The following is a 16,426-nucleotide window of genomic DNA, read 5'->3' on the forward strand; positions in this document are numbered from 1 at the left end:
GAGAAAGATGAGGCTTTCTACTCCCGTAAAGATTTACACCCTCGGAAACCCTGTACAGGGTCGCTATGGGTCGGACCCGACTCAAAGGCACTTAACAACAACAACAACAACATGTGAGGTTAATGGGAATGGAAAGAGTCTAGCAATTTGTTGTAAAACTAAGCTTATACCCACCCTGGGGTGGTGGTAGTGTTGGTTGTGTGCCACTGAGTTGGTTCTGACTCATAGCAACCCTTTATCATTTCTGAGGCTGTAAATCTTTACGGGAGCAGAAAGTCTCATATCTTTCTTCCAGAGTGAGTGGTAGATTCTGGGTATTAACTGGAATGTGGTTAGCAGCCCAGTTCATAAATCAGCTACGTTACCAGGGCTCTTTATATCCATCCTGCTGTTGTTAGGACTCAGTAACTGCCTTTTAGGTAATGACCCAAAAGGAAAGAATATGCTTACAAAAAGGTTTATACAAAAATAAACACTTTATTTGTGATAGTTCCAAACTTGAACCAGCCCAAGTGTTCATCAATCGGAGAATGTGTAAAACTGTGGCATAATCATACAAAGGAATTCTACTCATCAGGAAGACTAACGAACTACAGATATATGCAAACACATGAATGAATCTGAGAAGGATTACTAACACTAACAGTTGAGACTACATACTGTACGATTCCAGTTGTATAAAATCAAGAACGAATAAAACTAATTTATGGTAAAAAAAGAAGGTTCCAAATAGTGGTTGCCTCTAGGAACAAGTCTACAAGAACCAAAATATGACCTTGGATATATCTCTTGGAATTTAGAGATCATGTGAAGAACAGATTCCCTGCATTAGACACTAATGATCAAAGACCAGAAGAGCTGTGGGATGACATCAAGAACATCATACAAAAAGAAAGCAAATGGTCATTAAGAAGACAAGAAAGAAGAGACCAAAATGGATGTCAGAAGAGACTCTGAAACTTGCTCTCTACCATAGAGATGCTAAAGCAAATGGAATAAGTGGGGAGGTATAAGAGCTGAACAGAAAATTTCAAAGGTCAACTTGAGACAAGTCAAATATTATAATGAAATATGCAAAGACCTGGAGTTATAAACTAAAAGGGAAGAGTACTCTCAGCATTTCTCAAGCTGAAGGAACTGAAGAAAAAACTCAAACTTCAACTCGTAGTAGTAAAGGTTACTATGGGCAAATTATTGAATGATGCAGAAAGCATCAAAAATAAGATGGAAGGAATATACAGAATCACTGTACAAAAACAAATGGTTGGTGTTCAGCCATTTCATGAGGTAAGGTAGCATAAGATCATATGATTCTGAAGGAAGAAGTCCAAGGTGCACTGAAGGCATAGGCAAAGCACAAGATACTGGGAATTAATGGAATACAAACTGAAATCTTTCAACTGATGAGGTACTGGAGGCAGTCACTAATCTATGCCAAGAAATTTGGAAGACAACTACTTGAAGAACTGAGATCTGTATTTGTGCCCATTCCAAAGAGAGGTGACCCAATGGAATGCAGAAGTCACCAGACAATATCATTGATATCCTATGTGAGTAAAGTTTTTCTAAAGGTAATACAAAAATGGTTGCAACCATACATTGACAGAGAACGTCCAGAGGTTCAAGACAGATTCAGAAGAGGTTGTGGAATGAGGGAGATCACTGAAGATGTCAGATGGATCTTGGGTGAAAGCAGAGAATACCAGAAAGATGTTTACCTGTGCTTTACTGACTACACAAAGACTTTTGATTGTGTGGATCATGACAAACTATGGACACCATTGTAAAGTATGAGTACTCCAGAACACGAAATTGTGCTCATGCGGAACCTGTAAATAGATCAAGAGGAAGCTGTTCTAACAAAACAAAGGAACACTGAATGGTTTAAAATTAGGAAAGGTGTGCACCACGGTTGTATTCATTCACCATACTTATTTCATCTGTATGCCGAGCAAATAATCTGAGAAGAGGGATTATATTAAGAAAAATATGGCATCAGGATTGGAGGAAGACTCATTAACAACCTGTGATATGCAAATGATATAACCTTGCTTGCTGATAGTGAAGAGGACTTAAAATACTTACTGATGAAGATCAAAGATCACAGCCTTTGGTATAGGTTGCATTTCAATGTAAAGTATACAAAAATCTCCCACCACTGAACCAATAAACAGCATCCATATCAATGGAGAAAAGATTGAAGTTGCCTAAGACTTCATTTTGCTTGGATCAACCATCAACACTCATGGAAGTCACAGTCAAGATATTAAACGACATATTACATTAGGCAAATCAGCTGCACAAGACCTCTTTAAAAGAGTGTTGATGAGCAAAAATGTCTTGTTTGAGGACTAAGGTGTGCCTGACCCAAACCATAGTATTTTCAATAATCTCATATACATGTAAAAGTTAGTGAATAAGGAAGACTGCAGACAAATTGATGCATTTGAGTTATTATGTTGGAGGAAAGTATTAAAAGTACCATGGACTCTCCAAAGAAAAAACAAATCTGTGTTGGAAGAAGTGCAGCCAGAGTGCTTCTTGGAAGCCAGGATGACCAAACTTCATCTCTCATACTTTGACCACATCTTCAGGAAGGACCAGTCACTGAAGAAGAATACCATGTTTGATTGAGTGGAGGGTTGCGATAAAAAAGGAAGACCCCTAACAAGATGGATTGGCAAGGTGGAGGCAACGATGGGCTCAGGAGTAGTAACGATTGTGAGGTTGGTCCAAGACTGGGCAGTGTTTCGTTCTATTGTATGCAGGGTTGCTATGACTCAGTAGCGACTTGATGGCACTTAGCAACAACAACTTGGAGGACAGAGGTGAGAAAAAGACATGAGGGAACTTCCTGGGGCGATGGGAAGATCCTACATTTCCAGACAGTTTGCATCAAATGCAAAACTTGGTGAATGTACATACATATTTAACGTTAAGAAAAATCTAAACAATATTGAACGCACTGACTGTCTTCAGAGCCCCAGCAATCCGCTGGGGAGGACAGACTCACCTTATCTTTATAAGTATCAGGCAGTGACTTGGCTGTCTCTGTGTCTTCAGGAAGATTAATGTAAAATCCCAAGACGTCTCCCTGTCCATAGCCAGAAGAGTAGTGTTTGCCAATGGACTGGTGGAATTTGGTTCCCTTTTTGCTTCGCCAAGAATAGCTAAATTTATCATAACCTAAGGGAGCTTGAAGGTTACCTGTTCCAATAAAAGAAAATGCAGGAAGTCAGAGGGATTACAAATTAACTTTAGGTTGCTAAAGGAAACTATTTTTGTCTTTTTTGATCAGTTTTATAAAATTCCTAATTAACTGTTATCTCATAAGCAAAGAATTATAAAAATATTCCTAAAAATGTCAAACCATGTAACCTCTCAGGAATTGAATTGTCTGTCTATATATATCCTGTAAGTTCAAAGTCTTGATGCCTTAGTCAGATGGGTTACACTGGTATCTGTTGTACTGTCCGTATAATGGGCTCAACTTACCTAAGGGCTGGGACCAACCCAGTCTAGCAGCAGTGTCTGGGGGCATCTCATCCACAGTGATTTCAAAGTACCAGGAACCCTTCCGTACCCCATGAGAGGCCCGCACCATAGAGTATCCTTTTTCTCCAATCACAGTCAGTCGGTCATCAGATATCTTCAGCTGGGGAGCTGGAGTGATGAGATTAAAACAGCCCTGTAATTTATTTGACGTACTTGGAGGCAACTGCTACAAAAACATTAGTCTCTTAGACTACAGTAAAATAAAATAAAAACGAAAAAATATCAGGTCAGGAATTAAAATAATCTCAACATAAGATACAAAGAAAAGGAAGAAAACTGTAAGATTTAACTTTTTATTTTGAAACAATTTCAGACTTAAAAATTTACATGTACTCATGTATCTACCATTCAGCTTCTCCAACTGGTATTTCATGTATAACCATAATACAACAAGTAAATTCAGAAAGTTAATATTGATGAACACTATTAACTAACCAGTAGAGTACAATCAAATTAAGTCAATGATCCTAATAACAGCCTTTTCCTAATTGAGGGATCTAATTCACTGCATTTAGTTGTCATGTCTTGTTAGTCTTCTCCAATCCAGGAAGTTCCTCAGCCTTTGTCTTCCCCTGTCCCAGCCTGCCTTCAAGGCTCTCAGTCCTGGTCACTACTTAGTTTGCATGATGGCCCTCAGTTACGATAGTCTGATATTTGCTCATGATTTTTCAGATGGCCAGGCTTTTCTTTTGAGGCAGCCAGATCACGTGGCTTAGCTGCTTCCATATTCTTGACCCTTAGAACTACAAGGCAATTTGTTATACAGCAGCAGATAACACAAGGGGACTGTTGTGGTTCATAAAAATATACACTAAAAAATTGTAACCATTGAAATGAAACGCTGAGTGTAAAACCAATGTTCTCCCATGTAAACTATCACTCAATTCACAATAAAAACTTAAAAAAAAAAAAGACTCCAGAGTGATAGGGCATCTTGACAACGTACTCTCAAATGGTTCAGGACAAAAAAGAAAACTGTACTGTTAACTTTGAGATAGTGCTAAAATAAAAAGTTAAAAAAAGATACAATATAGACTCATCATTCATTTTTATGAAGCCCATAGAAGACTACCTTACTGCTTTGTTACCCTGTGTATTGATTTCCAATTAGTTACTGCTATGGGCTATGTTCTTTCTCACATCCCTCCCCCATCCCACTAGAGCTGTTCCATCACCCTTCTGTCATCAAGTCAATTCCAACTCATAGCGACCTTATTAGGGTTCCCGAGGCTGTAAATCTTTATGGGAACAGAAAAGTTCCTCTTTCTCCCCCAGAGTGGCTGGTGTATTCAATCTGTGGACCTTGCAGTTGTCACTACCAGGGCTCCTTAAGTGTAGTACAACAAGATAGTGCATTACTGGCCCTTACCAACCATCACAGTATTCACATTATGGGAGTCAACAAATTCACATAGAATGGATGTTAAATTCACTTTATACCATGATTACTTCACTTCCAAATGAATGGCATCAATATAAATGCTATAGTTGCTAGCATTTTTTGTTAAGTGCCATTGAGTTGGTTCCAACTCAAAGTGACCCTGTATAGGGTTTCCAAGGAGTGGCTGGTGAGTCTGAACTGCCAACCTTGTGTTTAGCAGTCCACTGCTTATCCTACAGGGCATTTAGATAAAGAAATAATGGGCCTCCAAATGTAATAAATATATGGACCTGTTTGGATCCATTCAAGCTAATAACTGTTAAAAGACTATTTGAAACAACTGTAAAAATCTGAATATGGACTGGTTATTATTTAATTAAGTAATTATCATTAAGTAGGATAATGCGAGCCATGAACTGCTAACTGCTAAGAGTCAGCAGTGCAAACCTACCAGTTCCTCTTCAGAAGCCCTATACAGATTACAATAGGTTGAAATTGACTCTATGGTACTTAACAAAAACAAAAACAAGAGATTGCCATGTTTCAGGCTTGCAGAATGTGCCCTTTGGTTGTTTAAATTATTATATATTCATGAGTGTTTTTGTGTACATCCCCCCAAAAATCAAAACAAAAAAAAAGAGGGAATAGAAGCAAATACTATTGAATGATGATCCACGAAGGGGACTGTAACCATTGCAATGAAATGATGAGTGTAAAACTGATGTTCTTCCATGTAAACTATCACTCAATTCAAAGTAAAAACTTAAAAAAAAAAAAAAGAGAGAGAGAGAGAATACCTTAGGCCGCTTATTGGAAGAGACTTACTGACTTTTTGTCTGCTCGACAGGTATGTTATGTTAAACTTTTCCACTACAATGGCAAATTTGCATTTTAACCTTACATTCCTGACGATTTTTGCTTTCAGACATATTAGTAAATGTAAACATAATAAAAAAAGAGATTTCCATGTTTATTTAATTCTAGACTGGGCAAAGCTGATGAAAGTATTCAAAGTAAGACAGGGTCCAACATTAATACTTACATACCTCTATCATGCAGGGCTAACAAAACCCGTTCATATAAGCAGGCTCGGTAGAGGTCTCCAGGAATAGGTTTTCCTGCCCAACAGTCAAGTTCAAGCTTCTCAGGGTCAGGGGCATGGGGATCAGGCTCAGCTAGAATATATCGATATCCATCTTTGTTAAATGGATGTTCCAAAGGGTAGCCATGAGGAGGAAGACGCTGAGCAGAAAACAAAGGGTCACTGCAGAAAGGTAAAAATAAAATCATATTAAAACCCCCTCTAGCTCAATTGCCTTGAAGTCTGTAATAAACATCTCTGAGTTATATTTCTGCGGAAACATGAACTTTTCACAACAAATGCTTTTTCATTACTCAAACAGACCATCCTACCCTATGCAGGGAAAACAGGGTTATAAAAAGGATTGGCTTGGCTCTACCTAAAATGAGGGGGCGATAAAGACACAAAGTGACTGACTTACAAGTTTTCCAAGAGAGAGTTTAGTTTAAGAGTGTGCCGGGGAAGATAGAGTTCCCACTGAATAGTTTTCATCGTGTCTAGATGGGTCTGGGAAAAGGAGATGGGGATAAGATTCTTATGATTCAATAGTAATTGCTATCATGACTAATTGAGACTGTCACAATTGTAAAGGTAGAAGTTTTGTAACAAAACCTGGGAAGTAGTTAATCTTACAGTCCAGAAACAGAGGACCCTAGGATCATCAAGGGAGAAGAGTATGAGCAGATTGTGGGACCTTATCCAGAGAAGCAGCGACACCAAAGATGGGGTCATGGAGAGAGGGAGCAGCTAAGGACTCTAGATTCATGGAAAGAGAAGGCTTGAGAGCTGGCGGCCAGGAAGCAGGCTTGCAGAATGTGCCCTTTGTTGGTATAAATTATTATATATGCCTGAGTGTTTAAAAAAAACAAAAGCTAAAATAGCTAAAATGAATATAGAGAAATACTGTTAACTGATGGTCCATGGAGGAGATTATGATCACTGTAATGAAACCAAGTATATGATTTGTTGAATGTAAAACTGATGATCTGCTCTGTAAACTTTCACTCAATTCACAATAAAAACTTAAAAAAAAAAAAAGAAACTGAACCAGTATATTCTTATATTATTATAAACAAATAACTGGAAGATCAAAGATACAAGCATTTGCTATCTGTTGCTAACCCAAGCAAGTGACCTGAAATTATCACCTCAGTATTGCGCAGAGGTCAGAGCAGAAGCATGGATGGTGAGAAGCAGCAAGTTCATGTAAAGAAGTGAACATCCAATATAAGTTTTACTCCTTCCACATCTGTTTCAAGATGCCTCAACAGAACTTTACTTCTCAGGCTTATTATCAAAGGGTATTTCCCTGGTTCCAGTTTGTATAGTAATGTGGTGTAGTGATTTAATATGGCTCAGCTTTAGTCTTTGTAACTCCCACCAAACGACTTTATTTCTGATGGGTCTGAATAAGAGAAAGTGGCAGAAGATACTGATAGGATGGCATGATTCAGTTGTGGAAGTTAACAGAGTTCACTGTAATTGTGAAAACTTGGAATTCCAATGTGGGTTTAAATTGAGCCCTCTCAGAAACAGGAAGGAGGCTCTCACTACAATCAAAGAACCAAGAGTGGAGCCTGTCCTTTGGAACTCAAGATCCTTGTGCAATGAACCTCCTCGAACAGGAACAGAAAGCAGTGACTCTGAAGGAGTGGCAGAAAGAGCAGCAGCAGCAGAACCAAGAACCAGAACACAAAATAGCAGTGGACTTCCCAGCCCACAGAGAAATTAATGTTGAATGACTTTGGGCAAGAAACTTGCTTACAGAGTGGGGTGCCTCCAGGCACTTAAGTGGGGGAACTAGGTTTGCTGACCTTTAGAGTTAGAGTCCAGTGCCTTCAGACTGAGGCTTATGGTAAAGTGGTGTGTCCTATGGGCATTTATCAGCAGTTGACTCGAACAACTGTGCTCTGAGCATTTCAGACCCTGAATTGTAACCTGTTAACTTTTAATTAATTCCATAACTGTGAGTACTGTCTCTGAGTTCTGTGTGGCCATTGCAATAGATTATCAAACCCAACTGAGGAGTAGAGAGGGTTGTAGGAGAAAGGGACAGTGCTTAATTTTTGCAAGTAACATGTTAGAAAAACACAACCTTTCATGTGGGGTTACTGTGCCTCTCAAAAATGCTCAAGGTTTGAGAAAAAATGAATAGGCTTTTTAATGTCAAACACCTGAGCTACTGAAGAGGTTGCCTCTAGTCAATTTTGTCGGCACAAAAGAATACTTCAATGTTTGTGGGTGAGGAGGGATGTTCTCCCACCTCCGGGTCTTCTTGGTAGTCCCCGTGGTCCCTCCGTCCTGCTGTTTGCGCTTAGCTCCTCTTCCCTTTCCACTGCTTCCTGCTGTAATTCCTCCTTTGAAGAGAAGACAGATCATGTTCAACCAGCACCATATGGATAATGAAATTCCTTGGGAACTAACACATCTAACATGCATTTGTGTAACACCACAGAAAATTTCTTTCTGAAAACATACAGGATTTCACCCTGATTCTAAAAGAGTCTCTAGATGGTCTTACGGCCTAGAACACTGAATTCTGACAGCAAAAAACTAAACATATTGGTGTTGCATTTCCAAGCTTCCATTCTGAATGAAACTGTAACTATTAGCACACTTTCTGAAGGTGTGACACAAGTGCATTTTAACTTATGAAGATTCCAAACACCCATAGCTAGAAAGAATGAAAACAAATGCATGGATAAAGCCTTCCTCCCCTACCAGCTCCCGCACCACCAAATCAGTACATAAGATAGAATATAAGATATAAGATAGAATATACGATAGAAAATCTTCACTTGCTTAAAATGCATGATATATTCCATAAACATAATAAAGACAAGATATTTGCGCTTAACTTGAATAACCAACAAGACAAAAGTACATCAAACATGGAAAACAAAAATCAAAGTACTAAAAGGTGTTTCTCTCCAGTACTACTAGATACCCAGTGAGGCTGTGCATAGCTCCAGACCAAAGGCTTTAAATTCAGCAGGCACTTTTTAGCTCCATACCCATTCATCAATTTAACAGTTAGATCATGCTAAGGTGTAAGTCAGGCTAGAGTACCTGGCTTATGGAATTAAGAAAAATATGAAAAAAATAAGAGATCATTTACAAACTTTACACAGAAAAAACACAGCTTTATATATAGCCCTGGAATGTCTGGTGTATTTCTGAAATTGGCACTTTGAGTTTCTGCTGAATGCTGACAGTCCTCTTAGTTAGTCTGTTTTTTCCCCTTCCTTGAACTGTAGGAAAACACCTTTATGTAAACAACTGCATAAAGTACTAGATCTTAAGTTGGGGCAAGCTTGGAAATTATCAGCAGTTCTGCTGCAATAAAAAGGATCATATTCTGCACAAACAGGACCAGACCTATGCAGAACTTACTTTTAAGAACACATCATCAGGTGATACTATTTCTCACAAAAAGTTTAACTTCCAACTGTCGCAACATCAATTATCCCTAGTTTGAGTTACCTTAATCCTGCAATAGTTTTTTCATCACTTGCATTTTAATTTTCTTAAGAGTAAAGTTTTAGATCTATTAATCGCAGAACAAGCAACATCAAGAGGACCGCAGGCCACGTAAGGCAGAATATGACAATATACAAGCTTTTAATTACTAACATTAAACTGGAACTACTGTTTCATATTAAGTGCTATTGCCACCATTTCCACAATGCTTTAAATTTTTTTAGTTTTAGCTTCTACCACAATTCAGCAAAAAGCATTTTCCAAACCACAAAATACTTAAGTCTGAGAGGCTGAAAGAAGACAGAGGAGGCATTCACCTCCAAAAGAGGCTCCACCTGTAAGAACAGAAGTGGCACCATGTATTTGTCAAATTTCAACAATTCATAGGGAAAAAATGGTGTAAAAACAGAGCACACTTAGCAATTTCTAACACATCTTAGAATATTAATAACATTTTAAAAATTAGATTTTTAAGATTCTACTACTACGAAAGACAAGTTACTGATGTCATATGTCAGATAAAAAGCTGGCTACTTCCCAGGTACTCCAACTCACATGAGATCACCATTGGTAACCAAGGGCATTCCTAGTATTAGAGGACTTAACAAACAGAAAAGCATGCTATAACCAGTGATCAACACAGAAACGCCATCATATGAAAAATACTCTCTGAAAAACTTCAAGTTTCAGAGGAAGGAAAATTAGAAAATGAGTATACAAAGTTAACAGGGTAATTAAAGGTGAATTAAGGGAAGACAGTGAAGGGCAACTAAATCTTTCTACACTAAATATTAGTTGTGAAGTTACTGATGGAGACTCTAATATAAGCACAGTACATCTGACATTAAAATTATACCTTGTTTTATGCTAAATCTGTATCACCTAAGACCAACCTGTAGTGGAAAAGTGAACAAAAGTTCTCTTCCATTATCATCTGCCAAATCCTTGGCTAGCTCCTAAAAATTGGGTTTGGGACTTAAAAGCATCTAAATAAATATCCAGTAGAGTCAACCCAAGTATGCCCAAATCTATGCACGTATGGATTGATAGCTTACAAATATTTCGGCAATGAGACATTTAAACACTTACCATTCAGAGTCCCACTGGTAGACAGAGCACTGCTTTGTTTTTGGTTGTCATAAGCAGGACCAATGGTACTAAGATCCTGGAAGGAAAATATTTTAAAAGGGAGCTATATAATCAAGTCAATCTGGTAGTGTTCAGAAAAAATAGATTCTCATAGAAAAGTGTATTTTCTAACAGCAATTAGATGTCGAAAGGGACAATCTCAAGAATCTGAAACTTGCAGAGGTCCCAAATTTGGATAACTCAGGCATCAGCAAATAACACATGTGAGACAGGCCAAGTGTAAGTTTAGAGTGGGTTAAAAATAATGATGAATGGAAATCAATCCCCAGTTTAGGGCAGTTTAAAGGAGCAATGGCAGATGGGAGTACATTATTGTTGTTAAGTGCCGTCAAGTCAGTTCTGAATCATAACAACGCTGTAGAGCGTTTCAGAGGCTGTAAATATTTCCAGGAGCATAAAGTTTCCTTTCTCCTATGAAGCAGTTGTAACCTTGAACCGTGACCTTTTGGTTGGCAGTCCAGTGCTTAAGCTCCCTTTATAAAGCTCCCAGTAGGAATTCAGGCCCAGAGTGGTCAGAAATTCTCGTTTAAGAAGAAAAGACAGAAATTGGAATTTCTTTATGAAGTCTTAAATTTCCAGTCCTAGCAAATCCAACATTTTAGGGCACAGCTGAAAAATCTGACAAATGTGACCCCTGCCATTTAACACAATGAATGGTAATTGATTCATGCTAAGATCAAGATGCAACATAAATTCTGTTTTTCTTCTTAACAAAGAATGGTTTTATAAGCAGATTAGAAATCATTTAGAATAGCATATTTATGTCACAAATGAGAACACTGAGTCCTTGTATTATGCTACAGGATAAGCACTGGACTACTAACTGCAAGACTGGTGGTTCAAACCCACCAGCTACTTCTTAGAAACCCTACAAGGTAATTATGAATCAGAACTTACTCAATACTGAACAATGTAACAACAAAATTAAAAATATATATATTTCCTAGTTATAACATTTTGGGGAATAATTAGGACTAAAAAACTGGTCTCCTAATTTAAAGTTAGTGTTGTTTCTACACATAGCAATAGCCCTTTATTTAAAGCCCACCATTTTTGTGTGGTGCAGTATGATAAGCACTCAACCTCAAGGTCAGTTTGAACCCCAAGGTTGACAGCAGTTCAAACGCACCAGCCAGCTCTTCGGAAACCATATACAGCGTTGTTATGAGTCAGAATTGATTTAACAGCACTTAACAACATTTTAAAAGGTCTGATGTAGCAGTGAAAGATAAACATTTGATTGCTAAATATAAAATTGGGGTTCAAACCCACCAGCTGCTCCTCAGAAACCCTATGCAGGGTTGCTATGAGTCAGAACTGAATCCACAGCACTTAACAACCACATTTTAAAGGCACATAAAGACAGTGGGTTATGTGACAAAGATGCAAATGAAAATAAAACCTGGTTACCTAACCCATAACATTTAATAGAAAAAGGGGCATATAAAATGCATACTAACATACCTGATCCAAAAGTCCAAATTTGGGGTAATCTTCTTCTGGATCTTTACTCCCAGGATCAGGGTGTTCCTTTACCAAGAATACATCTCTTTCTTTACTCTAAAACAAAACAATGTTTTATGGAACTGTAAGGTAAGCACTGCCCTTCTAACTGCAAGGTCAGCAGTTCAAACTCACCAGCCGCTCTTTGGAAACACTATACAGAGTCTCTATGAGTCAGAACCAACTCGATGGCACTTAACAACAACAAATTTACACTTCAAAGTACTGAATGGATGGAAAACTACTAAGTCAATTCCTATGGTTTGGTCTCCAAAATATAGAGCATATTTTCTCCTCTGATTAGAAAATGACCATCATAAAATTTCAGATGATAGAGTAAAAAAAAAAAAGGTGAATCAAAGTCTTCCATAGTCCTCACATATTCCTCCACCCCTCAGGTAATCACTGTTTGAAGCTTGCTGTTAACACCCCCAGGTGCTCTCTTCTAGTCTCTTTACATTAAGGACAGTAATCTTTTAGAACTTGTCTTTTTTAAATCAAAGAAAAATAATGAACTCTCATTTCAATATAAAATTATACTTGCGAAAATGCAGCCAACAAAGGTTTCACCATGGATGATATTCACTCAAGACAAAATGTTTGATTTTGTATGTGAAAATAGCTAAAATTCACAATTTACCGTACGTATATCACTGTCACATAGATTTGTTCGTTCACATTTTCTTAGTCATCACATTATTTCAGTGAGCCTAAATAGAATTTAATTCTTAGTTTACTTACCATTGTTTTAACAATGTTATTTGGCCACGTCATTTTCCCAGGTCTCTGTCTAGTTGTCATGCACTCCCAGTATTTATCAATAAATGGTATAATATCCTAATTTTTAAAACAAAATATATTAGAACTTTATAATAGCTGCTTTTAAATCTATGCTCACAAAAGAAAGAAAAATTGAGCCTTTTCAAAATCCTATCAGAATAAAGTTAAAAAAAAGTATATGTTTAGTCTTTCAATCACTGAACAATTACATAGAGACACAATTTAAACTGCAGGAATTTAAAGTACATAAGCAGTCCCTGCCTAACAAATAAGTTCCGTTTCTAAGTCTGTCTCTAAGTTGAATTTGTACATAGGTTGCAACAGTTCGGTATGTTTCATATTTAATGTCAAATGCTTGTCTTTGTATATAGTGTACTTTCTAAGCATAAAAACTGTATTTCCAGATACACTAAAAATATCTTTAACAAAACAATATGGTATTAATGTTTTGATACATGTCTCAAAGTAGCACCCATTTGTTATTATGAACCATTATATGTACCTCAAGTTTTTAATATAATGTTTTATGTGGGTCAGTTCTTAACTACATATTGTACGTGAGTGTGACATTTCTAACCCAAACACTGTTTGTACACAAGTCATACCCACACAGGATTTACAATCTAGCTGGAGGGAAAAATATCTTTGATTATCATATGAAAGATGAGGACTTCAAAATTATTTTCTCCTGAGCTCCTATTTCTATCTGCTTGAGGCATTTGTACCTGAACATCCTAAAAGTACCTCAAAACTTCTTGTGACTAAAAGTGAACTCTGTTTCTCACTTTATAACCTTAATTCTAATAATCTCTGATTGCTAGAAACCAAAAGGAGTGCTAGTAGAGTAGTGGTTATGAGTCAGACTGCTAAACTCAAAGTCAGCAGTTCAAAACCAGCTGCTAGATAGGAGAAAGTGGCTTTCTGCTCCCGTAAAGATTTATAGCTTTGGAACCCCAATGTAAGGTCACTATGAGTCAGAATCGACTGCACGATACACCACCACCACCACTAGAAACCGGGAGTCATCTTTGATTGTTTTCTCACTCCCTTCGTATCTGTTGTTGTTGTTAGGTACCATAGAGTTGGTTCCGACTCATAGTAATCCTGCACAGGGTTTCTGGGGCTGTAAATCTTTACAGGAGCAGAACGCCTCATCTTTCTCCACAGAGCTGACCTTGTGGTTCGCAGTCAAACGTTTATGCTATGGAGCCAGTGCATAATCCCAACCTGGCCCACCCTAGTCACAAGGAAACAATCACGTATATGAAACCGAGGAACACGCTGCCGGACACCTGTCTAGGCTTCTGAAAATTATAAATGTCATAGCAGACGAAAATAACAAAACAAATAAGTTAGGGCATTGTTTTAGGTTAGAGACAAAGAGACATTACAACAAAGTGTAGTCTGTGATCCTTGATCAGATCCTGAATGGAGAAAAACTTGTAAAGCTATTACTAAGACAATAAGAGAAATACAAATTGTGTATTAGATAGGCATCGCATCAATGTTAAATCCTTGAGTATTATTGTATGTTAGAGAATATATCTTCATTCTTAGGAGATGCATGCAGAAATATTATCCACTATACTTTATCAGTGGTATACTATAATGATATCTGCAATTTAGTCTCCCATATCTTAGGGGAATATAGAATATGGGGAGATAAAGCAAATATAGTAAAAAAAACAACAACAAAAAAAACCCGACAAATCCTAGGTAAAGAATAATTCAATGTACTAATTAGTTTGAATTTTTCTTAAGTCTGAAATTTTTCAAAATAATAATTTGGGAAAAAATAAATGAAGGAAAAAATCCAATCTAATGATGATACTCCTTATTTGAACACTCTAAATAAAGGAAAAAGAGAGGGGAGGGGAGGCAGAGAAGAACACTCTGTTGGATCCTTGAGTATGTAGGATTGAATCCAAACTGCTTAGTAGACAAGGCCTTTGCCAATCAGACCCTAACTTTAGAGCTCTCCCAAATACACCCTGCATCAGTATTTTTCCAAACAGTAAATAGTATTCTAGTAGGTTATGAAGTAAGGTTTGTGTATCAAAACCAGTATTCACTAGAATAGTAAATACCAGAAAGCAGAGGGCAATGATTGGAGGATAAGCATTATTTCATGAAACTTTTATGAAGTGGGTAAGCTTGAAAAGTTTACTTGTTGTTCATTATATTTCTTACCATGGATTACAGTAGAAAAAACTCACTCACTAATGGGCTAATCACCTAATTTTGATTTTTGTCATATAGCTTAATAATAAAAGATAATTCTTCTTGATAATGAAAGACACATATAAACTAATACCATTCCCACAAAATCTAAACTACGCATCTTTTTAAAAAAAGTTTTTATTGTGAATTGAGTGATAGTTTACATGGGAGAACATCAGTTTAACACTCATCCTATAGCATTTAGTTTCATTGCAATGATTACAATTCCCTCCATGCAGCTTCATTCAACAATATTTGCTTCTATTCCCTCTGGGTTTTGTTTTGTTTTTTTTTTTTGATGTACACAAAAACACTCAGGAATATATAATCATTTAAACAACCAAGGGCACACATTCTGCAAGCCTGCCTCCTGGCTGCCAGCACACAGCCTTTCTCTTCTCATGAGTCTGGGGTCCTCAGCTGCTCTTATCTCTCCATGTCATCAGCTCTGCCTCCATCCCTGGTGTCACTGTTTCTCTCAATAGGGTCCCTATACTATACATCTTATAAGAACAGCTAAACTAGACTAAGGAGGTTTACCTCACATCTGATTATATTAATCATGAGACAGATTAATTGTTTCCTTTTATAAAGTCAGTCAAAACTACTTAAGGATTCATTCTAATAGCAAGGGCAAGTACATATTATACTATGAGCATACTAGAATTCAGTGAATTAAATGAAATAAGTACAAGGTAGCTACAAGTGCACAGTCACATATTCTTAAAAATTGTTGGGAAAGCATATGTTTAGTATATTTAGATGTTCCACTGATTCTTTGTCATAATTGCAATTCCATCAACTTCATCTGTACCTTATCTTTGGAGAACATGGTTTTTGGATGTTCATCCTGGGTTCGGGATTGCCACGTTAGGTTGGCCAAAGCACTAAGGCACATTTCCTTCAAGTCTACCAAAAAAGAAAACAAAAGGGTATTTGTAGTACTAAATCTATCTCATCCTTAAGAGAATATTCAATTAGATGGTCAAAAATTAAAAATTACAGCAGCAAAAATCAGAGTCATCATTTGATCTGAAATGCTTAAAAGGAACCATTCAGGGCCAAACCCCAGCTTAACTTCTACCAGATACCATGCAAAGATCTCCTGATTCTGCTAAGCTGAACCTTATTTCTTATCCAGTTAACTAGAGGTAACCAGTTTTGAAGAACTCCAGAACCTGTACTTACTTGCTTGCTTCCGGAGGAAATAGGTATTTCCACTATGATGGCACACATTACAATGGAAGCTGTAGTTGGTCATGAAAGGTAGACAGGAT

General features: G+C 37.3%; 1 protein-coding gene across 2 annotated transcripts in view; it reads right to left on the minus strand.

Moving 5' to 3' along the window:
- Positions 1 to 16,426, minus strand: part of ASH2L (ash2 (absent, small, or homeotic)-like (Drosophila)) — a 34,760-nt gene that overhangs the window by 12,724 nt on the left and 5,610 nt on the right. For both annotated transcript variants that reach the window (XM_006859960.1, XM_006859961.1), the window contains 9 exons: positions 16,338 to 16,426; positions 15,964 to 16,058; positions 12,891 to 12,986; positions 12,111 to 12,206; positions 10,587 to 10,662; positions 8,281 to 8,374; positions 5,983 to 6,200; positions 3,496 to 3,663; positions 3,014 to 3,207 (listed from right to left, as the gene is read on the minus strand). In XM_006859960.1, the coding sequence (XP_006860022.1) occupies positions 3,014 to 3,207; positions 3,496 to 3,663; positions 5,983 to 6,200; positions 8,281 to 8,374; positions 10,587 to 10,662; positions 12,111 to 12,206; positions 12,891 to 12,986; positions 15,964 to 16,058; positions 16,338 to 16,426 (1,126 nt within the window). The remainder of the gene's footprint in view (positions 1 to 3,013; positions 3,208 to 3,495; positions 3,664 to 5,982; positions 6,201 to 8,280; positions 8,375 to 10,586; positions 10,663 to 12,110; positions 12,207 to 12,890; positions 12,987 to 15,963; positions 16,059 to 16,337) is intronic.

Source organism: Chrysochloris asiatica, unplaced genomic scaffold (assembly GCF_000296735.1).
Source record: "Chrysochloris asiatica unplaced genomic scaffold, ChrAsi1.0 scaffold00035, whole genome shotgun sequence".
Taxonomy (NCBI): Eukaryota; Metazoa; Chordata; class Mammalia; order Afrosoricida; family Chrysochloridae; genus Chrysochloris; species Chrysochloris asiatica.